The following is a 25,453-nucleotide window of genomic DNA, read 5'->3' as shown; positions in this document are numbered from 1 at the left end:
AATGGATTACACAATCCACAACTTTAACTACCCTGCATTAGTTGATTGTGTACTATGGATGTGTATTGCACAGAGTATGAATCATAGAAGCGCTAGGATATGTGTGACACATAATTTAAACATGAAATTGGTGATGGCTGGGACTTGGTAGGAACAGAGGCAGAAAAATAAAGGAAAAAGTCCAGGCAATTGGATGGGAAAACTCAGATATTTGTGCCAACATTAAAATAAACTTATTAATGAAACACAGTGTTTAGAGAGAATGCTATTCTACCACTCAAGGAGGTGATTTTTTTTTAAAAAAAATACCATCCTTTACCCCTCCAGTTACATCTTCTTCTATTCCATCATCCGTTTCCCTCTAGTTTGCGGATTGACATTTAGGAACAAAGGCAATTTATTTCTATGAAGCCTTACTCTTTAAGACAAGTTACACTAAGGATGAAAGAGAACCATGTGTCCAAACTATAGATATACATTGTGAAGTCAGAAAATGTAGGGTTTTACTTACCTCTTGTTACAAATTTGCTTGACAAATGGGCTGGCATCTAATTTAATCAGTGTTTCAATTCCCTACCTTCAAAATGGGATAATAATAACCATTTTTTTTTTTACTTGTTAAATAATCAAATGAGATCTTACATGCTGTTCTAAAAAGGACATTTGGGAAACAAGAGGCATAAATGCACATGGATACATCAGGGGAAAAGGTGTTTATTTCCAGCATTGAAAAACAAGGATTGGAAATGAGGAGTATTATTTGAATTAACCAAAGCTCATTTTCTGTTCAAAGGCCATGTGGTTTTATTCTCTCTGCAGGTCTGTTCCATTCCTCTTTCGAGCTGCCATTTTAGTGAGTTCCTCCCACATCTGGCCCATAATGACTATTCTGGACTTGAACCTATCTCTTGACCTTTTGGCTCAGCTACTACAGAAAGTCACCTAGTTTCTGTCTGTTTTCTCAATGTGTCAATCTCATTCTGGCATCAAAGGCCTTATATTTTCATTTCCTCCTTCCAGAACTGTCTTCTCTCAATTCTTTGTATGGCTTGCTCCTTCACTTCCTTCAAATCTCTGTTCAAATCTTAACTTCTTAAAAAGGCCTTCTATGACCACTCCAGCATTATACCATCTGATTCTCTTTTTTTCTGTCTTTACTTTCATTTCTTGAATAGTACCTATTGTTATCTGACATTTATTTTTAGTCCTTTCTGCCTAAATATCCTTGTCTGGGAACTTTGTATTCTGTACTGGAGTATTGTCCTTCTCAGAACAATGTTTCAAATGATCAGTACTGGTTGAATGCATATTTCATGAAGAAGTAAAAGAATTAATAACTAACTTCCCCAGATTTGTAATTCCAAATTTTTAAGAGAAGAATTAAAAGCATATATTTCATATTTCTCAAGAGAAACTCTTCCAGCTGGCCAGCTTATGAGTTTCCATCCTTGTGTCAGCAGCCTGCCCACTGGTCTACTTAGAAAGGGTTGAGAGGGGGCCATTTCACATAGCACAGAGCAGAGAAACTTATAGCACCAGAGAGGCAGGCTCCCTAAGGTGGACTTAGGTGGCCCAGTCCTGATGGCACTTTGGGCTTATAGACACAGAGAGGTTGTATAATGTTAGAAATGTCAAGGTCAGGTACTACATTGACTCCTCTAGGTATTAGCCTTATGGTCTCAATCATAAGTTTCCTTATGTTTAATTCTTTATCCTTTCTGTATTTTATATTTAATTGTTATGTGCAGCTAATGATAACCTTAGTCAATGTTTTTGAAATTCCCTATGAATTGACACTTTATCAGCATATCTACGTATCCTGGAATCCTCACGACTATCCTCTGACATTGGTGTTATGATTGCCTTCATTTTGACGGTGGGGGATTATGAGAATAGAGAGAAAATGTGTTCCCTGAGATGGCTTAGCAAGTAACTAAACAGAACCAGGATTTGAACCCAGGTAGCCTGTTTCTACCTTCCCATCTAAAAAGACTATTTTATACATTTATTCTCCTGTGAGACTTAGCAAGAAGTACTTACATACTTATTCACATTCTGATGAGGCAGCCACATGGAAATGTACTTTCAAAATGAGAAAATATTCTGATTAAGCTATTCTTATTAAATAGACATTTAAAATACCTTAAATATAAATTTGGGTCTGTGCATTTTCATAGGCTTAGGACCTAGTATTCTCTGTAACGTTTACATCTATTTTTATAGATGCATACCAGAAGTAAAAAAATAATAATAGGCCTCCCCAGTGGCACAGTGGGTTGAGTGCAGTGCTGTGAAGATGTCCACAGCCTCTACCACATGGGTTCAATCCCGGCCGGCCAGTGAGCTACCCACATGGTGCGGCAGACCTCTACTTTCTCACCCACTGCTCCCCTCAGCAGTGTATTTCAGTCCGTCTGCCTGTTCTGCTCCCTGCTCTGTCTCTGGTGAATCCTCTCACCCTCCCGTGCCTCTGACCTGTACCCCACTTCATGTATAAAAATAAATGAATCTTTAAAAAAAAGTAATAATAATTTTGCCCAGATTAGCAAATTTTTCAGTTAAGAAAGTTGTCAATTTTTTTAAAACATTTGTTTATTTATGCATACAAGAACTTGGGTATAGGCCAGAGGTGCATGGGAGGTGAGAGGATTCACCAGAGACAGAGTTGGGAAGCAGAACAGACAGATCTACTGAAATACACTGTTGAGGGGAGCAGCAGGCAAGACAGAAGAGGTCTGCTTGCCATGTGGGTTAGCACCCTAGCTGGCCAGGGATGGAACTCCTGCTGCAGCGGCTGACGATAGCTTGATAGTGCTGTGTATTTAACCCCTGTGCCACCAAGGAAGCCTGAAAGTTGTCAATTTTTACAGTAATCTAATAACAAGACCCTAAAATTCTGTATTCAACTTAATATTTTCTCTTGGGATTTTTTCCAAAAAGTATACAAAACACTTTAAATAAGTCTCCACTAATACTAGGTGTAACAAAAACTTTTTATTTGATTTCTTGAGCTATGTTTACAATATGAATAATAACACATTGGTATTAGATAGATGCTTGTAAAAGGAGTCATTAAACATTCATAATGTAGCATGTTAAACATGGGGCACGTATATGATAGTGATATATAGTGATATATAGTGCTTCCAATTCATTCTGTGGGCTTTTTTCTGAACCACAAAAACAAACTTTCAAAGTCAATACATGACTTCCCCAAATCCTTTGAAATATCACGCAGTGCAGGCAGAAGCCAATAGTATCATTCCTTGCATATACAGAGCTCTTACCACCACTGACTGGTAGGTACTCATGGGGATTTTCTCTTTAAAAAGACTTGAGTGTTCCCATTACATTAACTTGAAGCAGGTGAGAATTTATTTATCTTTGTGCTTTATAATAAGGACTATGAAAGAGTTTGAAAAAGGTGAGGTTTGCAAATACCCTTGTATGGACTGCTCTTTTCTCATTAAACAGCATGTTAGTTCTATTCTTTTATTTTGCATGTGTGATTTTTAGAAAAGGTCAGAATGTTCTATAGAGTTTAGATTTCCCTCTTTTTGACAAAGTTGTTCAAGGTCGTCATGGCCCATATTCATCAATCATATGTGCCTCACAGATTTCCTTTGTCATGAATGCATATCAGTATGATTAATGGTTCAGAGTTCATATTCAGAAATCTGATTGGATAACTGTCGTTTCATTTATTGGAACTTATAACTCAAAAAACATTGATGTAGTTGTGCAAAAGAAGAGAGCAATGCAAGTCAGTTTTACTTATTATGAACTACAAAGCTTGGTCATTTGTTAGTGTCAATAGGTTCTGGACTCTGGCATATTCCCTATACCTCAGCTAGGAGATTAGGAAGAGACATTAATTCCTTTTAGTGACTGTCCTGTAGCATTGAAAGAGTAAATATACTGTGCTGAAGGCTTCAGTACTAGAAGATTGAGAGTTTATGAGCTCTTTCATTAGACATTGCTTTTGTTCATTTCTAATAGCGAGTAGTAAATGTTTACGCACTTAAAATTAATTAATTATAAAACTAATTTATACTTATTTAGAGAGATGTATTATTTTTATAATAATACCATTATTAAAGATAAAATTTTTAAAAATATGTTTTCAAACTCCACAGATGACTCTCAGTATTAGATGTGATCTTAGACAGGAGGGAAAGAGAGACTGACTATAGAACATTAAAATAGATTCAAGATTTCCTAGAATTAAAGTAAGTGATAAAAGGCACATTTTAAGTTAGTGTTTTGTTTTCCAAGTATATTGTTTTGATAAAACTGGCTGTCTTTTTGAGGGGGAACCACTCATTCTTTACACTTTAATTTCAAACATAGCATATAATTTTTAAGTGAAATTATAAAATTATTAAAAATTAAGTTAAAACTTTGCTTTGGACTGACTTTTGTGTCAGAAACAAATTAAAAAAGAAAATAATGAAATTTGACTGAATAAAATAGAAAAAACAGTATATTACAAACAAACTATAAAATCATAGGAACACATGATGAAGTACTTACTTTTAGTATCCTAAAAGTGCTTATTTTTAGTAATCAATAAAAATGAAACACAAACTACAATAGAGAAATGAATGAAGGCAGATACTTTGTCACAAGGGACAAACCAAACAACATGTACTTTTTCGGTGTTCAGAGTATAATAATTATATACTAGTATTTATAAAATCCCTAGAGGTATTTTATTAATAGCCTAGGAAATTCTGGCATAATCAATAAATGGAAAGGATTTTATTGTCAATCAGCCAATGAAACCTAGTCATCTCATTCTTTCCAGGTTAGCTAGTCATCTCAATTTTTTCCAGCTTAGCTAGTATTTAGTCTGTGAAACTAGAGTAGGGATGGGACAAGACTAGCAGTTTCACATGTGATTCTATGTGGAATTCCAAGAATGCCTAATTTTTTTCTAAAATTCACATATAAAAAAAACAATGTTTTATCTGTTATAAGATTTATTTGGAATTTAAATACAGAAATGAACAATCAATATTGTTAACAATATTTTTGAATAAACTCATATGATTGATTGATTTTTATGCCTCAACCACTATGAAACTCAGACTATTATTAAAAAGAACCTTCCCCTCTTTTTTAAAACTGAATTCAGGCTTTTGTAGGTCTTTCATAATTTCTGCTTTGAGATCAGGTGGTGCTGTTGTGGTAAAGTTGCAGGTTTCTGTCAAAAAATCCCAAAGCAAGTCTCCATTTTCATTGCCATCAATAAAGCAGTCAGATATATCCATGGTAGACAGAAGGTCATAGCATTCATACTTAAAACCCAACTTGTCCAGCATCTGAGTGAGGTCAGATGATGTTACATACTGGCAAAGGTCATCCAGGGGTAACCGGGGTCCATACTTCTTCCATAGTTTGTTCCAACCACTGGATCCTGTGTGATATAACAAAATCTCTATTTTTATTCATTCTTGTTTTCATTTATGTACTTTGTCAGATAGTACACTAAATGCTTGAATACAGCAGGCAATAAAATAATATTCTTACCTTGTGGAACTTAATTCAAGGGGCACACAGAAGGATGTCAAATAAAGAACTAATTCATATGTCCGATGATGTTAAATGCTAATGAAAAGCATTAGCTAATGAAAAGCAAGGAATATGGACCATTAAAGAGTCGGATGGGTTGCTGTTTTATATAGTGTGGTCACAAAGAGGCTCACTAACATTGTGCCATGTGAGCAGAGACATGATAGCACATGTCAGAGGAAAGTAAGAGGGCAGATTAGTCCAGGAAGAAAGAAGAGTGATTGCAAAGTACCTGAAGCACAACGTGTTTAAGGACTAGCCAGGAAGCCAGTGAGATTACAACTGAAAGAGCAAGAAGAAAAGGGGAAGGAAATGTAGTTGGAAGGTGGTGGTATGAGCGGACAGGATATTAAATCATGTGGGGGTGAGGTGGGAAGCCTTTGTAGTACTGCCTGATAACACTTTCTGAACTGAAGGACATTTTATATATGCATTGCCCAGTGTGGTAGCCACTAATCACTTGTGCCTATGGAACATTTGAACTATGGTTTATGTGACTGAGGAAATGAATTTTAAGTTTTACTTCATTTTAATTCATCCCTACTTCAATTTCAATAGGCAAATGTAGCTTGCACATTGGACAACACAACATCAGAGTGATTTAAGCTGATTTATTTTTAACAAGGTTATTCTGCCCACACACGTGCAAATAGACTATAGAAGCATAAGGGCAGAAGCAGGGAGAACAATATGAAGGCTGCTGGGTGACAGATGATGGTAAGTTGGACCAGCAAGCTTGGAGGTGATGATGTGTTGGATTTTTTAATATATTGCTCTCCTGGAATCAATAGGATTTGCGAAAAATATGGATATTGGGTATGAATGAAAGAAAAAAATTCAGTGGTGACATTTTTCCCAAACACCTGAAAAGAGAGAATTGCCATTATTGATGGAAGTTGGAAGAATGAAAGAACAACAGTTTTAAATGTATCATTAGTATCTGGTTTTGGAAATGTAAATTCAAGTTACCTATTGGACCTACTAGACAAGGAGGTGATAGGCAAGAGACTATTATTTATGTTAGTCTTGAGTTCAGAGGAGATGGTCCAGGAACAAAAATTGAAATGGAAAGTAAGAGCACAGAAAATAAAATGATGATTTACTTAAGCCAGAGAGGGGGCAGCCATTCATGTCTATCCACTTGTGAGATGCTGGTTTGGACTGCCAATACATTGATTTCTACAAATTTTGTTCCAAACTTTAAAAGATATTTTAGCAATGTCTGTTGTACTTGTTGAAAACCCAGTCCAGCATGGAAGCTAAGAGATGCAGCATCTGAGAGATAGCGACTTAGTTTGGGCTGTTTTTCTGACACTTTATGAATAGGTTGAAGTTTGTTATTTAGTCTCAAAGAACTACAGTTTTGTCATCTATCAAATGGGGGTAACAATTCTTACCTCAATCAATTTCAAGTATTAAATGAAATAATTTTAATGAATCATTCACAATGCCAATAAGAACACAGAATGCAATAACCACTTGCACAATAAATGGATATTATATGGAATTACTTTGGCAATATATTTCTGCCTGTTATAATCTTAAGATGTGGGAAAGCAAATTTACTGTTCAGAAAAATCTAGAACAATATAAAGAAAAACAAATGAGCATCTAGAATGGACTTTTAATACATGCAGACCTACAGGGCTGTTATATATATGTACTATAGCATACAGTGATTAAAAGTGGTTTCTAAAGCTCACTGTCCAAGTGTGAAGATTGGCATTTTCTCTTACTTACTTTGTGAACCTGGTTTTAGTTTCATCATCTGTGAAATCAGGATAATATTTTGTTTCAAGGATTCATTGAGTTAATAAAGGGACTTTGAACCATGCCGGCAGATAATGAACATTGTCAAAATGTTAGGGAATTTAACTGGGGTGGGCCAAAACAATGTAAGAGAAAACCTAGTTTTTATGAGCTTCCAGGATAAAAATGAAGATTTTTAAAGGCTTGACATATTTGATCCCCAAACCTCTTTACAATCTAACGAGAGCAACAGACTCTCCAGGAAAGTACACAAACAATACATATCCACACAGTTCCACATATCATTATAGGATCTTAAAGATTCCTGACCACATCCATGGATTATGCTAAAGTCCATGATTTAACTTAACAAAAGACTATCCAAGGCAGGCATTGGTAAATATTGAATAGTATAGATAATTGATTTTCCACACATATTTCATTAGGGAGAAAGATAACTGCAGTACTGCTCTAGGAGGAAAAGGCAGACTTGGAATGAAGCAGAAAAACAAACAAACAAACAAAAACCTCAGTTCAATGAAAAAAGTGCGGGTCTTGAGTGTGTATTAAAAACCATTCATTTTGAGTATTACATCCCAGACTTCAAACAATACTACAAAGCCATTATAATAAAAACAACATGGTATTGCAACAAAAACACATACAGACCAATAGAATCAAATTGAAAGCCCAGAAATATAAACCACACATATATAGTCAACTAACCTATGACAAAGGAGCAAAGATTATACAACAAGGAACAAAGGAAGCCTCTTCAATAATTGTATTGGGAAAGTAGGGCAGCCATATGCAAAAGAATGCAACACTTACTATCTCATACTATACACAAAAATCATCTCAAAATGGATGAAAGAGTTGAATGTAAGACTTGACACCATAAAATATACAGAAGAGAGCATAGCAAAACACTCTATGACATACACCTCAGGAAAATTTTTGAGGAGTCATCTCCAGAAGCAACAAAGGACAAAATAAACAGCTGGGACTACAAAAACTAAAAAGCTTCTGCACAGGAAAAGAAACATTAGCCAAAATGAGAGACGTTCTACTGAATGGCAGAAAATATTTGCACATCGTACAATGGATAAGGGACTGATATCAAAGATCTACAAAGAGCTTACACAACTCAAAAAATCCAAGCAGACAACCCAGTCAAAAAATGGGTGGAAGAACTAAAAGGACACTTCTCCAAAGAAGATATGTAAATAGCCAATAGGCATAAAAAAAAAATCAACATCACTAATTATCAGGGAAATGTAAATCAAAACCATAATGAGATACCACTTCACACTAGTGAGATGGCCCATAAAAAAAAAAAAGAAAAAACATTATGATAAAATTAAAAAAAAAAATCATTCCAAGGACAGTGGTTGTCTTCCCAAATAAGAATTTGTCTAGAAGAAAATAAATATTTCAGTGGTTCTGGAGAGGTTCCGCTATCATTTTTTTTTTAACCTGGCAGAGGAAAAAGAACCAAACATTAATTGCAGAAAATTTGCTTGTGTCAGTATCCTGTGACTTAGTGCCATTTCTGAACTGAGCAATTATACACTTTCTGACTGATGCATTATCATAATGGCTCTCAGTGGGCAGGGCATATGGTATTATTTTTGTTTTCAACATGCTATAAACCAGATTCTTTACTCTCACTGTGTTAACGATTACACACTATGATTTGCCTTCTTTCGTAGCCAGGTAGAGAGAGAAGGATAGAAAACTTCAGTGATCTCCTTCTGGCTAATTTCTCTTAAGCAAACAAATTACAATTTATTAGCAACTCTCTCAACAAACTATTGGCTACTACATTTGCAGAAACACTTGTAACAACACAGTTATAGTCTGGAATATTGGCAATTTAGAAAATCTACCTCTTTGTTTTTATTCCTATTCTTTTTCACCCCCCAGAGCAAGGTTTATTTTTTAATCTTTATAATTTGGAAGTTGTGCATGTTATGATTAATATTTACTGATTGAGGCTGGTTTTGTAATGGATCTTTTGGAGCATAGAAGAAAGGCTAGCTTCCCACAAGCAACATGTATTTTAATAGGATGGCCAGTAAACGTTGTTTCACTCTGAGTTCAATTTATCCTTCTTTTCCTAGATTCTCTTGCCTGCCCCTCATTGCTTTAGTCTGCCCATTTTAGTGTGTATACTGCATGCATGTGTGTATGAGAGAATATGTGTATCTTCTTTACTGACTCTTTCATTCCTATTTATTAAACTATCTCAAATCTCCAGAACTTTTTATATTCTCAATTCCAGATTCATGATGTAACCATGATTTAATTAAACACACTCTCTTTGCAGTTCTGATGTCATAAAATAGAAACAATAAACAATTACTCAGTTCAATTCAAACACATTAACTGAGTGTCCTTTAGATCCTAAAGAGTTTGTAAAATCCTGGTACTAGATATAAGAGACAGAGTCTCCTACTCTCCAAGAACTCTCCTTAAATTCCCTGTATGCCTCTAATAGGAAACTTAGCACACCGGTGAAAGTGTTTACTTGTTTGAATTCTCCATTATATCACACGCCTTTCAAAGGCAGAGGAAAAGCAATCTTATGTCATCTTGCAACCTTCAGAGTCTAGCAGTGACTGACTATAGAAGCTCAATAAAAGTTGAATGAACCAAATTTACATAACTTTCCTATGCAGCCAAGGTGGAACCAGTATTTTGAATAATGCTGAACATGCATGGCTTCTTAGCCAAGTTCGGTGCTCTGAATAATTAAATCTAGATGATAACCCCATATTTCACTGTCTTTCAAACTAATGCCGTTCAAAAAAAAAAAATGAGTGTCCATCTGGTACTCAAAATAACTGAGTAATTCAATCTATTCAGAGAAATAACTCATTAATTTTGTAATAGGTCATTGTCTGAGTTGCACGGCCAAGTGTCCTTGCTGTGTGGCATATTTAAGATGATCCTTTAGAGTAAGATGTTGATCAGGACACAGTGATCAGCCTAGATGAGATGTTGGCTAGATGAGTGCTTTTCAAATTTTAACTTAGTAACTGGATCTAGGCTTGTCTGCCTATTGTGAGCACTGAGTTTTCTGCATTGCACTGTAGCCATGGGTGACAATATTACCTAGAAACTAAGGAAACACTCAAATAGATTTCTTTTAGGTAACTATGAAACAAATACTATTTAGAAAGTTACCCTAAGAAACTTGATAAAAATGGTGCCTAACATGAACCATTTTGGTGTAGCTTTTCCAATTTTTAAGAGCATGTTTAAGGAATGTTTTCATATGGAAAATAAGGTTTTTTTTTTTTTTTTTTTTTTAAGAGGCATGTATTATTTATTTATTTATTTGTTTGTTTGTTTGTTCGTTTACACATGCACTGGGTACAGTCAGAAGCGCGGGAGGGTGAGAGAATTCACCAGAGCCAGAGCGGGGAGCAGAGCAGGCAGAAGGACCGAAGTACACTGCTGAGGGGAGCAGCGGGCGGCAGGAGAGGTCTGCTCGCCATGTGGGACCCTCCTCCGGAGGCCGGGGAGCAGCCGGGGATCGAACTGGCGCCGCAGAGGCTGCGGGCAGCTTCGCAACCCAGCGCTCAACCGCTGCGCCACTGGGGAGGCCCCGGAAAATAAGGTTTTAAGAACTATATGTAGTTTGGGCTGAGAAGGCAGAATAAAGCAGTGGATTTTACACAGGAATGAGGAGGAAAGTTATTCCAGCACTTCAGATGATTGGGAAGCTTGGCAGTACCCATTTGGTTTCCACAATCAGTTGGGAAGATAGAGATTTGTGAAGAACTATCACTTATGACAAAAATGACTAATAAAAAATTGACTTGTCCCTATACATGGTGATTAACCATGATACAAAATAAACCTGAATGGAAACTACTTGTGATTAAATTTGTTTTCAGTGTTTGTATTTATTAATGCAACAGAACAATTGTTATTTTTTAATTCTTATGTCTGAAGAGAGTATTAACAATTTATTCCTCTTTAGGTCACCTGTTTCCTATGCTGTGTGCATGAATGGAGAATTGTGAATGGCATACCACACAGGTAGGTAAAATATTTCCACCATCAATCTATATTGATTGAAATTTTTTACTCAAAATACTTGTTTTAAAAAGTTAATGATTTTGAGATTTTACTCATTTTCTTTTGATTTCCCCATAAATTTATACACACACACATGCACATATTGAGTATATGCATAGATATAATATACATATCATTATATACAAAATATATGTATTATTATTTAGAAATAGCCCTTGCATATTTCATAAAGCCAGTTCACATAGCTAGGAAGTGTCTCAGCATTTTTGTTTCTTCTACTTCTGACTGTTTTTTTTTTTTTTAAGATTGATTGATTGATTGATTGATTTATACAAGCACTGGGTACAGTCAGAGGCATGGGGCGGGGGAGGGGGGCGGCGGTGAGAGAATTCACCGGAGCCAGAGCGGGGAGCAGAACAAGCAGAGTGATGAAGTACACTGCTGAGGGTAGCAGTGGGTGGCAGGAGAGTCTGCGCGCCGTGTAGGACCCTTGCCCTGTGGCCGGGGATCGAACTGGCATTGCAGAGGCTGCAGGCAGCTTCACAACCCAGTGCTCTACCGCTGCACCACTGGGGAGGCCCTGACTTTTTTTTTTTTTTTTTTACTTACATACTTCTTGATGACAATAAAACATGAACTGTACTAATGAAATAGCCAACATAAAGAGATAAATGTACATGTAGGCAATTAGTCAGTTCTCAGTTGCATGTAGACCACTTGTGTCATTTTCTACCTAAGAAGCTGTTTTCTTTCTTATTAGTAGAAAAAACTCATAGATGACTTCTGACTCTCATTTAATCTGAAAATAGAATATAGCAAATATAAATAGGAGTAGATCTGTTATTATTATGAAATATATTCTGAAATCAGATATATATGACTTTAAATCCAAGATTACAGGCAACAACTCTACTTGCCATCCTTAGAGCCATATTTCATATTTAAGAATCAGTGAATTTTGTAACACAAGTTTTTAAGTTTGGTGTCTGGTATAAGCTGAGGATGATAGAGCCTGAGATAGATAGATAGGTAGATAGATAGGTAGATAGATAGATAGATAGATAGATAGATAGATAGATAGATAGAGATTCAACTTGCCTAGCACTGTGTGAAAAACCCATAAAGATTGCTTAATGAAAAATTATGAATGAATGAATGAATTCAACAATATCAATGTTTCATTAACTACTATGTTTACTTATACTCTCTTTGGATTACTTACTATATTACTGGAAGTGAATTGATCTAATCAAATGCATTCTTGGAAAATAAAATATCACAAAGCAAAATAAGTGAACCATTTCTGATAACTATTTGAAAAAAAACTTATAATGAATAATATTGACAATGGCTCTAAAGTGCAAATTCATCAAATATGAGGTATAATATTTAAATTTTTATTTATTAATGGATATCACAGAGGGAAAAGAGACATTCTATTTTTAATCTCATTAAAAGAAATCCTACCAGTTGTATTTTCTCTAAGTTATGTAAAAAAAATTATATAGAGATGATAAAGACAAATTTTCCCAATATAAAGAAGTAAATAGACATTTAATTCTACTAGAACCCTTAAATTGAGAGCTGTTATGAAGGACTTTCCTAATATTGTGCTAATTAATTAACTATGATCAGAAGCCAAGTCAAGACTTTCATAATGAAAATGGAAAATACCAGCTGCCTTCAAACAAATGAATCCACACATACATGCACTGTTGCTATTTTAAAATTCAGGCTGAATGAAAATAACTTACCTGACACAAGAACAATGAGAATCTTAGCACTGGTAGCTAAAAGACTATGGAAGAAGTTCAAAGTAGCTGGGATGTCTTTTACATAATACAGCATCTAAATGTGAAGGAAAGAGAAGTGAGGCAGTTTTCATTTCAATATCTTTGTTGCTTAAACTACATAGTAAAACATTTGATTTTCAAGTTCAGTGGATTTTTACTCAACAAAACAGATAAGAGGGCCTACTTGGTGGCACAAGGGGTTAAGTCTCAACACTATCAAGCTATTGCCAGCCACTGCAGCATGAGTTCGATTACCAGCCAGGGAGCTAATCCACATGGCACAGCAGACGTCTCCTGTCTCACCTGCTGCTCCTCTCAGCAGTGTATTTCAGTAGATCTGCTGGTTCTGCTCCCCACTCTGTCACTGGTGAATCCTCATAACTGCCCACACCCCACCACCTCTGGCCTACATCCAGTTCTTGTATGCATAAATAAAAATAAATCCTTAAAAAAAAAAGAAATTAAAGATGGTAGATAGCAAAATAGAATAATAATATAAAAATAATTTTGGGAACAGAAAACGATGATATTTGCTGAACTAGAGCCAAATAGTTTTAAATTTACTCTTTCTGGCTTTAATAACACATAAATTTATAGCTGAGACACATAGTTTCCATTCAACATTGGGACACTGAGTCTGAACTTACTCCATATTTTGTGAATTACAGTTCTTCTGGGAGAAAAATGGTGCCAACACTATAAAAACAGATCCCATTTCATGGAACACTGCTTTAAAATTAAGCCCTTTGCACTAGCATCACCGTATGCACACAGAAGGTGCTTTTTAATAAATCATAGAAAATGTGACAGACTCTGATGTTGACAGATTCTCTGAAAAATAGACTCAAAAAGCATGGGGTTACATGATTGATCGCAAGATTTCAGGGATTAGCTCACCTATTTTTAATAACTGGATCATCTCTGGTGAAATTCAAGGTGAGGTTTTTTTCAACAAACACAGATATAACTTGAAATAATACCTCAGTAGTGGAATATTTTCCTTATGGAATTGTTGCATCTTTAGAATCTACATCCACAGACATAATTCTTATTTCACATCTCCTCTCTTGACCAAAATACAATATTTTATTTTATGTAGATGCCCATGACAGAATTATTGCATAAAGTGAAAACAACTTAAGCTATGCCCCTTTCATATGAATGAATGAAATAAAATGGACCTACACATGGTCTGTGCCACCTTAGGGGACATAGTTATTACAATTTCACTCCATGCTGTTTCCACTCATAGACAGGGTATCCATACATAGCTAGTCCATAAGATGGCTAACAATCAATGATATCACCTGGCTAAAAAATAGGAGGTAGTTCATAACAAATGACCTGAAATTTTTATCTGGTAGATAGAAAGATTCTCTGCAGTTGACCAGTAAGGAATGTCAGGAGAGCGTTAAGACTAAGGAATAATGAAGATACAAGGATATAACACAGAAAAATACAGAGTAGACAAGAGACAGTGGATGAGGATAGTAATACAGAGGAAGCAGAATTATAAGAAAGAAGGAATGGATATGAATGTTTTGACAGAAAAGGGGAAAAAATAGTGATCTCTGAAATTCCAGTATTTTATAAGGAAAGAATGGGATCCAGAGCATAAGTGAAGGGATTGGATCTTGATAAGAGGACACATTTGTAAAAAGAAGGAAGGAAGAAATGTATAGGTCCAGCTATGTGTATAGGTACAGCAATGTTTAAGAGTTTGTGTGGTGAATGATGAGTTTCCATGAGATAGTGTTTATATTTACGCTATTGTATAAAGTGAGGTTGTGAGTTTGAATGAGTAGTGGGGGAGGGATAACAGGAGCTAGAGGGTAAGGTATGAAATAATTACCTGAGGATGTGGAAAAGCAAGTTCAATAAAGAAAAATCAAGAGCTTGATGGGCATTGTTAAGTACTTCCTTATAATTACAAAATTTTGTGAGTTAGGAGAGCAGAGATGTACACTTGCCTAGATAGTGTATCTTATAGTTATTTCTTCCTTTGATTTCTTTTAAGTTTATTCCTGAGATACATGTACTTGTGGACTATAGGAAGAAAGAAGTATCTTAAAATAAGTCAAGTGATGTTCTTAAATAGTAAGTAACATCCAAAGCCTATAAAATCATGTAGGTCAATAGAAAGCAAATGTAGGAGAAATTCTGGGACACTGGTCTATCTAACCCATCAGAGCTACTACAGAATTGTTATACTCTACTGTCCTTAAATCTATCGATGAACTTTTCATTCCTTGGAAATTAATTTACCAAGCAATGAAAAAGATTAATAACTTAGAGGCATTTTGAGGAGAGAAAGCAGGCTGTTTTGATTGTTACAGAAAATCTCTTAATAATTTGGATAGATACTGCTCACTTACAAATAATAAATTAGATTTTCATTTTTCTTTTCAAAGTTAGAATATTAGGTGCTCTTTATACATATTTCTGAAAAAACCTCTTTTCTAAGTATATATAATAATAAGTATTTCCTACCTGAATCATATGAATAAAGTCCCACTTCTGAAGTTCCTTTTTCTCTGTCACTCTCTTTTGATATTCAGATGCTGTCTCCTTATGCCAAGCAAACTTTATGTTCTGGAGGTCTGATGTCTTGGCTACAAGCTCTAAAATACAGAGAAGAGGTGGCACACCATCAATTTTAATTGCAAATGTGGAACCCATTTCCATTTAGAATTTTAATGCAATCAATGTTACATACATAACAGATATAAAATACATTTTTCGTTTATGTAGCTCTGGGAGACCAGGGAGTTCATAGTGTTTTGTTATTTTTCCCTAGTATTAAATGAAATTAGAGAGGAAAGAATAAGAAATAATTATGAGAACCCTGATCAGATATAGATTACAATATCTCATTAATAATGGAAAATTAACTAGTAAACTTTATCAGTGGAAAATTGATGTAGAACAGGTCTTAGGATTTTATAAGGCCAAACCACAGGCCAAATCTGACCCACCTCCTAAAGATATGTTCTATGCTACTTCCAGAATTTATTACTTAATAGCATTAAACATTGGAATGGTTAAAAAAATCAAAATAATAATAGTATTTTGTGATATGTGAAAGTGACATAAAACTCAAATTAGCATGATTATAAAGTTTTATTGGAACACATCCATGGTCATTAGCTTCTGTGGCTACCTTTGTGCCATGATAATAGAGTTCATTAATTGTGACAAAGACTATGTAGCCTTCTAAGTCTAAAATATTAACTATTTGACCTTTTCCAAAAAAAGTTTGCCGATTCTTATGTAACACATTAAACATAAACTTTCTAATGGCAGACATTCTGCTTAATTATTTCTAAATGAATTAAATGTCCTGTTTCTAAGAATATATATCAAAAATAGTTGATTACAGTGGAATGGATGTAAAGTCAGTAAAAAAAAATCTAGAAATTCACTATTTATTTTCCAAGTTGTTTAATTATATCTGCTAAGAAAACTAATTTCTTCTCCAAAAAAACTTACATTAAGCATACCACAGTAACACTGTTGCTAATGATTCAAGGGACAAACTTGGGATGATGAACCTTTTAGGATAGAATTTGGCATATAGTATATGGGTTTTAGGTACCTTTATATTTGGTAATTTGTTCAATACTTGGTTCAACAACTTCATTGTTGATATGAATTCCTGGATATTGAGCCTGCACTTTGGAGAGAATTTGAAGATCAATTTCACCTAGAAGATAAACATATGGAACAGGTGACATCAACCCAAAAAGAAATTATTAAGAATAATTTGAGCTAGTTTATTATATATCAACAACAAATAGAAGAGCACAGTATAAATAATGAATAATGCTCAACTCTTAGTCTGCCAGAACATCCAGAGTGTAAGTAGAAATAATGTGATTTGAGGAGGGCTATGCTTGCCATTCATTCATTCCTTTACTCATATAACCCCTACTTAATATTTATTTTTATATTACATTAAATCAAAGCTGCCATTGATGATGAGATGAAGTCAACACTTCTTTTTGTATCACTATGTCAGAAGAAACACTGTCAATTATAACTTTAAGATATCAACTAGATGTATCCCAACTTCAGACATGTTAAACAATATAAATTAAAAAATATATATCTTAAAACTGATAGAGTAGGCTAAACAAAAGCTTACAGAGAAGTGAAATATGTCAAGTGAAAATATGTCAGGTACAAAAAAGTGATCAAAAACCTTGATTGGGGGCCTCCCTGGTAGCACAAGGGGTTAAACACCGCACTATGAAGCAATCCACAGCCTCTGCAGCACGAGTTCGATCCCTGGGCAGGGAGCACCCCACATGGTGCAGCAGAACTCTCCTGACTCGCCCGCTGCTCCCCTCAGCACTGTAATTCAGTCAATCTGCCTGTTGTGTTCCCCACTCAGTCTCTGGTGAATCCTCTCACCTCCTGCACCTCTGGCCTGCATCCCAGCTCTTGTATGTATAAATAAATAAATCTTTAAAAAAATTTAAAAAAAACCCTGGTTTTGGCCTGGGTGTAAGAGCAAAGGACACAGTAAGAGAAAGGATGGGAGGGGAGGGAGAGACATGGAAAACTTCATGAAAGAAGAGCACTCCTGAGCTACATGTTACAGGCTATGTAGAAGTTACCAAAGAGACTTCTGAAATAATGGAGAATTGCAGATGAGAGGCAAGAAAAACAGAGGGATGAAGTTAGGAAACAGAATGGTACATGTGGGGCCACTGGTGGTTCAGAGTTTGGGAATATTTGGAATGGGGGACAGGGCCCCCAAGAAAATAGTGATCCCGGAAAGGTAAATGGAGAGGAAGTTATGGCAGAACAGATATTCATTAATTCAACTTGACTGTTTACTCTGTTCCAGTCTCTGCACTAGGCTCTAGCAAATGATAAGAAAAACATATAGATACCTGCCCTGCAGGGAATTTAGCCTTTAAGTGACTACATAAGAGAAATGTTAGTAAGTCTGATAGACTTGCGTTCCAGACCTTCCTTGTCCTAAGTGTAGAAGACCTTCAGCAGATTGCTTTACCTCTCCAAGCTGTATTTAAATTAGAGATAATAATAACAGTACATAATTTAATAACTGAGGTTTAAATGAAGCAATGGTTATAAAGCACAGTGCAAAAACAGAGCTGACTCCCCCAAAAATGTTAGCTGTTCATTATTTTTATTACCATTGAATCCCTCTTTTTTTTTTCTAAATTTATTTTCTTTTTTTGCTTATTTTTGTACAGTAGTTTCTTATTCTCTTAGTGTCTTCTTTCCCTGTTGTTGATGTTTCCAACTTAAGTTTTGCATATTTATTCTCTTTGGATGTTAACCTTCATTTTAATAGAATTATCAGCTGGTAAGATGAGCATATACAAATGATCTTAGTCTTTGATTTTTTTTTTTTTAAGATTTATTTTTATTTATTTATACAAGCACTGGGTACAGTCAGAAGCGTGGGAAGGTGAGAAAATTTACCATAGCCAGAGCCGGGAACAGAGCAGGCTGACTGAAGTACACTGCTGAGGGGAGCAGCGGGCGGCAGGAGAGGTCTGCACGCCATGCGGGACCCTCCTCCGGTGGCCGGGGAGCAGCCAGGGATCGAACCAGCACTGCAGAGGCCGCGGGCAACTTCGCAACCCAGCGCTCAACCGCTGCGCCACTGGGGAGGCCCAGTCTTTGATATTTTAGCATAAATAATATTAATAGAACCTTTGGAACAAAAGCATAGGTCTTAAGATGGGGAAGTCTGGATGGAAGGAGATGACAAACAAAAATCAGGAACAAAAAATAGTGGACTAAGAAAAGAGGTCAGTCTAACGGCATAAAGCAAGCCCCAAGTTCTGATAACAGGAGTTAGTGTGTGGGAAAGGCAGGACAGGAAAGAAAGGTTAGGAAGCTAAAATGGAGGATGATAGAGCCTATGTGTGACAATTTTTTTCAAAGCTGATCCCACCAACATGAAACATTTTGTTCTTTCCCGAATAACTCGCTCTGACACTTAGTGACTACCTACTATTTGTCAAACACTGTGCTAGGCATTTTATTTGAAATATATCACCATTTACTCCTGACCACAATGTAAATATAAGTGCCACAGTATAATTCCCAACAGATACGGTAGTTTGAATAATTTGATTTCAGGGAATATTAAATGCCTGAATTTAAAATTTTAAGCACATCTGTTTGACTATGGTATTGTTCTTCTAACTGCTTGATGCTAGAAGTAGAAATATCACAAATATTAAAAGGAATGCTTTTTTCCTTTTTACAGTAAGTGTTTTTGAAGAGGAAAATAATAACTAAAGGAAAAGGCTAGAAAAAACAAACAAATTGTGGGCTAATGAGAAATTGTGATATTGCAGTTTGCCCAAAGGACCAGAGGCAAATGTTCTGTCCTTGCCACATATTTTAAAAAATAAAATCATAAATTCTGAGGATTACAAGTCCAACATTTTAAAATTCAGATAGCTGAAATACAGTTGTTTCCCCCTTTTACTTGATAAGCATTCATTGCCTTAAGATGCCAGGTAAAAATATGTAAATATGTAAAAATAACAATATCATGGGATATAAGGTGTCCTTGTATACCTTGATTCTTAAACTACCCAAAAGGCAAAATGTATCCAGCATACTCCCTTGGTTTGTTTCTCTCTTGTCATTTTTGACCTAGCGGATGTTCTACTGTAGTCAGAGCTAGCCAACACCCCCTCCTAGGCACTGATACAGGACACAATACTAGAATTGTAATTGAGAGAGGGAAACCATGAGCTCCCCTAAAAACATCTAGGATATGTGGACATGAAACAGTTTTGCATTATTGTTAGAGCCCTAGCAGTAATAAATTAACTATAAAAGACAAATAATTTCCTCAAGAGGTAGCATATAAAATTTCTTTCTAACTAACTTCAGAAGTCAGGTACCAAACTTCCTGTTTGCCAGGGGACGTTCCATTTTATGTTTATTATTCTGGTAGTCCACTTTGTTTTGCTTCTTAACCCAAGTTTTTCATTCTTAACAAAATATTATTACAATTTTATTTATGAAAATAGTTTTAAAAATAAATTATTAATTGACCAATGTAATAAAAACAACTTGCTCAATAGATATTTCAGAATGCATAATAATTTTAATTATTTTGTTCAATCCCTGCAACTCTCTTAAAAGTATCCTGAGTTTGACAATAATGCAACTGTGCTCATAAGGTACTCATTTTCTGTGCTATTTTTGTTATTTATAATGAATTCTATTATAAGTATTAACAGACATGGATATATAGGTGATGACAGCTAAGTAGGTAAATAGATAGAAAGAAAGGAAGACAGAGAGAAATAAAGATAATTTATTCCTTGGTCTTATATACTAGAGTTTGCTTTCTAGTATCCCTCAAAAATAGGAAACAGGCATTTTTTAAATCATTTTTATTAACTTTTTCAGCACCAAAAGAGTCAACAGAAAGGCAGTTTAGCTGTATTACAGTCTTTTCTAAACATTTAGCATTTAGTTATAAAGAATTTCTTGATACATCACCTGTACTGTTCACTATCCATCTACTGACTCAAGATTTGCTGCTTTCTTAATCCTTCTTTGGCCGTCAGCAAGTTTTCCTATTAAAATGTTTCTTTACTTTCTCTTTTCCATCCTTATCACCAATGCCCTTGTCCACACCTAAATTATCTATCCCTTAGACTATTGCAAAAATATCTTACAAGTCAGCCTACTGGTTCAAGTACAAATTCCTTAACTGAACATGGACTGTCTGATGTTCCCTGATTCTCATCTCAGAATTTCATATTTTGAAACTGTTAGCTTCAGGAACCCTTAATTTCTTGCATTTGCATTTCCACCCTCCCTCTCCCCCATATGCATCATGCTCTCCATACTTTTTATCCTTTGCTCCTGTTTTCTCTTCTAGAAACATTTCCCTTCATCAGACCAATTGGTGTACATATTAAATTCTTCCACACACATCACAACTTACTTTGGTAGATTTTTCTACAGAGCTTGGAAGCATGAGAATCCTTCTGACAGAGACTACCTGTCGATTAATAGGAGTTGGCAATAAAGATAATACCTCTGTGCTCCCTGATCTAAATTATTGCTTTCCTTCACTTATTTTATGTACTAGCAAAGGTTTGATTCCAGTGAGTTTGTTAAAAAGTATCAAATAGTCTAAAATGCTCCATTGAACAGCTGAACAGGTTTGATCATCAATCACTGAAAAGCTTATGAGAGGTTATCAGACCCTACAGTACCATGAGCCAGCAGTAAAGTGATTGAAATAAAAAAAAAAAAAAAGGAGACAATTTGTTCTTTTTCAGCTGAATCCTTCTGAGCAGGAACCATAACATCATGAATGTTTTTCAATATGAGACATTAAGCATCGTGTAAATGTTTTTAAAGAACACACAAGCAAACTAGTGTGTCAGATAATTGGGGGAAAGTAAACAACAAAATAATCAATCAAATTGATTATTGATTAATTCAGAAATTCTTGGCAAATTCAGGGATTAACAAAATAAGTGTGGGAGCCCACTTTTAAAAGTCTTCTTGGAATCTTTGAGATAAATATTTAAGAGAAATAAGATATATATATATATATATATATATATACATACACACAATTTTATAGTTGGTCTTTTTTCATATATCATCTTTTATTAAGCATTGCTTGATCCTAATACTAACAATTGTGGACTACTTATTTTTAACATCCTAAGCCTTTAGATGCATAAACACCAAGAGTTGTTTGGGTTCTAAAGCCTTATTAAATGTTTCTCCCTAAAGTTTTTCAATAAAATCTGCAAAATTTCCTGTGAGAAATGGAAAACTTACAGTAATTAAACAACTATACTCCGATATGCCATTCTCTTCTTTTCTGTTTTCTTCCCTTCCACTTTTTTAATTTTGTTCTCCTCTCTTTATGTCACCACCGAAGCACATGAATGATTTTGAAAGTCTGATGATATAACTGAGTTTTTTCAGGTGATCAATAATTGGAACTTGAGCAAAGTTAGGAAAATACAAACAGGTGTCAGCATAAATCAGTGACTTATAGAGCATTTCCTCTCAATATACAGTGTTAAGAAAGATTCCAAATTGTCATTGATGGTTATCTCAGGGAGGTAGAATTATAGGCTATTTCTCATTGTCTTTTTGCTTAAAATGTTTCTATAAGTGTTTGTTGAATTATTTTTTAAATTTTCAAGTCCAAAATATAGAGTCCTTTCTTTCTCCATTCAACAACCACAAGAACAAAATTTATATGCAAATGACTGGCCTGAGGCATTTATAGCCATTTAAGGTTAGAACCACCTTACCAATAAGTTTCTAATGAAACATCTTTAAATAAGGTATTCTTTAATACAGAAGTTGTCCTCTCACATATTGGAAGCATATTTTTGATGTTATAAGGTACCACTGCATTACAGGAAATGTTAGTACATTGAAGATGAGAAAAATAGATCGTTAACTCATGGCTCAAAGAACTAGTCTTATAAGTTGGAGACTTTTTTCTTTTTGGGTGAGCACCCTAATAATTCTAAAATAAAAGACTTGATTATTGCTTGAAAATATAGACAGGTAGGTAAAAAACTGGTTAGATGAGTGTATGAATACATGGACAAACCAACAGACCAACAAACTGACAACTACCAGTGAAAAAACTCTATGGGTGACTAGGAAAATATGTAGGGAAAAATGGGAGGCATAAGTTGGAAATACGGGTTTTCTAGGTGGTCTACTATGACATAAAGCCATGTTTAAAGGGCAGATATGAAAATAGGGTAGAAGGAAATCCCTGTCAAAAGCCCTGACAGCCCTCATCACCTTCCCACTGGCACACTGTGCGAAGCCTATTCTTACACTGTGTCTTTAAGGCAAACATACATTTCCACTTGCATTCTGATGGATGTCATATATATCCTCTGAGATCACAAGGCAATCTCAATGGCTTGAGTTGGAATGTTTTTTAAAAATTCTTATTCATAGATTTGGGTTTCTATACATTGTCTCTAGCACACACACATTTTGTCTTTGTACATTTTTAAAAATAATTTATTTATGCATACAAGAACTGGGGTGTAGGCCAGAGGTGTGGGGCGGTGAGAGGATTCAACCAAGACAGAGCAGGGAACAGAACAGGCAGATTGACTGAAATACACTGCTGAGGGAAGCAGTGAGCGAGTCAGGAGAGGTCTGCTGTGCCATGTGGGTCACCTCCATGGCTGGGGATCGAACTCGTGGTACAATAGCTGTGGACTGCTTCATAGTGCTGTGCTTAACCCCTTGAGCCACCAGGGAGACCCCTGTCTTTGTACATTTTAGGCAGATGAAAAGTGAGTGTTTTGTATATTATGTCATTATAATCTAAACTGGTTGTTATTATAAAATGAAAACCCTTGTTTGCTACTATTTGAAGACAGTGACTAAAACCTCATAACATGATTAATGGGCTATAAAATCTTTTATTTACTGATGATTATAATTAACTCATGCCAGTCCTACCAAATGGCCCAATTCTTTTAATTTTTCCTTATAGGTTTACCAGATTTTTGAATAAATTTAGTAGAATATTTAAACCTCCTAATTTCATTTCTTGATCTATGAAATGAGAAAATATAACTCATGTTCACTCTATATGCCACAGCTGAACTTATCTTTTCCAGCCTTATTGAGATAAAATTGACATACACATTGCTTTGTGTAAGATTAAAATGTACACCATGATATGATACAGATATATATTATGAAATAATTACCATAATATAGTTTAAACCTTTCTCATCTCACAAAATTACAATTTCTTTTTTGTGAGAATATTTAAAATATACTCTCATAGCAAGTTTGAAGTATATATAAGACAATGTTGTTAACTATAATAACCAGACTATACTAGATGCCAAAATTTGTTCATCTCAAAACTAGAATTATGTACCCTTTGCAAACATTCTTCCTTTCTACCAACCCACAATCCCTGGCATCCACCAATCTACTTTTTGTTTCTATGAGTTCGGTCTTTAGATTCCACATAGTAGTGAGATCATCAATACGATGGGCATATCTCACATTTTCTCTATCCATTCTTGCATTGATAGACACTTAGGTTGTTTCCAGGTCTTGGCTATTGTAAAAAAATGGTGCAGTGAGCATGGGGGTGGAGACAGCTCTTTAAGATAGTAAGTTCATTTCCTGCAGATATATGCCCAGAAGTGGGATTGCTAGATCATAAAAAGTTACATATATACATATATATATATATATATTTTTTTTTAGTCTCCATACTGGTTTTCCTAGTGACTGGCCAGTAAACTTTTTTTTAATTCATTATTTTGCAGATTTTTAAAGTTAATTTTCTGTTAAAGTTATAAACAATCTTTAATCATAAAATCAGAGCAACTGGTTAATAAAATTGGCTTAAAATTTAGTTACAATGTTTAGTTATTCAGAGTTTGAGATAGTATAAAGTATCAAAGCCAGGGACTAGAGTGGGAATTTTTCATACTATATATTTTTCTTTCAGTCATGTCTACTGAGTAAGGATCTGCTATATGCCAGAAAATGTCTAAAATGTTGAGTTTACAATGACATTTTTAAGATATTAACAGATAATTAAAAATTGTTCAAACACATAGTTCAAACACAGAGAGATGAAAATTAAATTGACTATAAGATTTCACTTTATACAAAATTCAGAAAGCCAGAGAAAGTCAAGTGTTGCCAGGGATATTCAGATATAGAAAACTTCAAGAAGGCTTGTAAGGATTTAGACTGGTACAGCCAGTATCAACACTAATTTACTAATACTGGTTTAAATTAAATATATCTATGACCAAGGAGTTCTATATTTGAAATATACATAATCCAAAGAAATTCTCCTACAGCTCAAAAGGAGATTTGCACCATGAAATTCACAACAACTTTACTTTAGCAAAGTAAAGCTTTTTTGGACTTCAGGAAAAATTAGGACTGAACTTAAATCTTAGCAGCATCATACATTACCTGATGATACATATTTTGAGTCATCTCAACCTCAAAACATCTGAACATCATTGTGTTCATTTTTAAACAAAGTTCCAAAGGGATGTTATGTAAAATGTGACAACATATATCAAGTACCTAGTAATGTGCCTGGAAAATAACAGACACTCAACAAAGCTTAGTTCCTCTATGATTTCTCTTCTATAACACATAATAGATAGGTGATTTATGTTATTACAACATATAAAGGAGAAAAGCAACTTTTATTGAAAATTATTGATCAGTGAATTTTTGAAGGCTATCTGGCTATAAAGTATTTCAAAAGTTAA

At 34.9% G+C, this 25,453-nt stretch overlaps 1 protein-coding gene across 1 annotated transcript in view; it reads right to left on the bottom strand.

The window, feature by feature from the left end:
• Positions 1–5,063: 5,063 nt before the first annotated feature.
• Positions 5,064–25,453, bottom strand: part of HNMT (histamine N-methyltransferase) — a gene marked incomplete at its 3' end in the record, with an annotated part of 34,176 nt that continues 13,786 nt past the window's right edge. Inside the window, exons 3-6 of the mRNA XM_084230620.1 lie at positions 16,762–16,869; positions 15,657–15,787; positions 13,128–13,221; positions 5,064–5,419 (exon numbers count right to left, since the gene is read on the bottom strand). Coding sequence (XP_084086746.1) covers positions 5,064–5,419; positions 13,128–13,221; positions 15,657–15,787; positions 16,762–16,869 — 689 coding nt within the window. The remainder of the gene's footprint in view (positions 5,420–13,127; positions 13,222–15,656; positions 15,788–16,761; positions 16,870–25,453) is intronic.

Source organism: Talpa europaea, assembly GCF_964194135.1.
Source record: "Talpa europaea genome assembly, chromosome: 1".
Classification (NCBI taxonomy): domain Eukaryota; kingdom Metazoa; phylum Chordata; class Mammalia; order Eulipotyphla; family Talpidae; genus Talpa; species Talpa europaea.
This window is presented reverse-complemented; position numbering and strand designations above follow the sequence as displayed.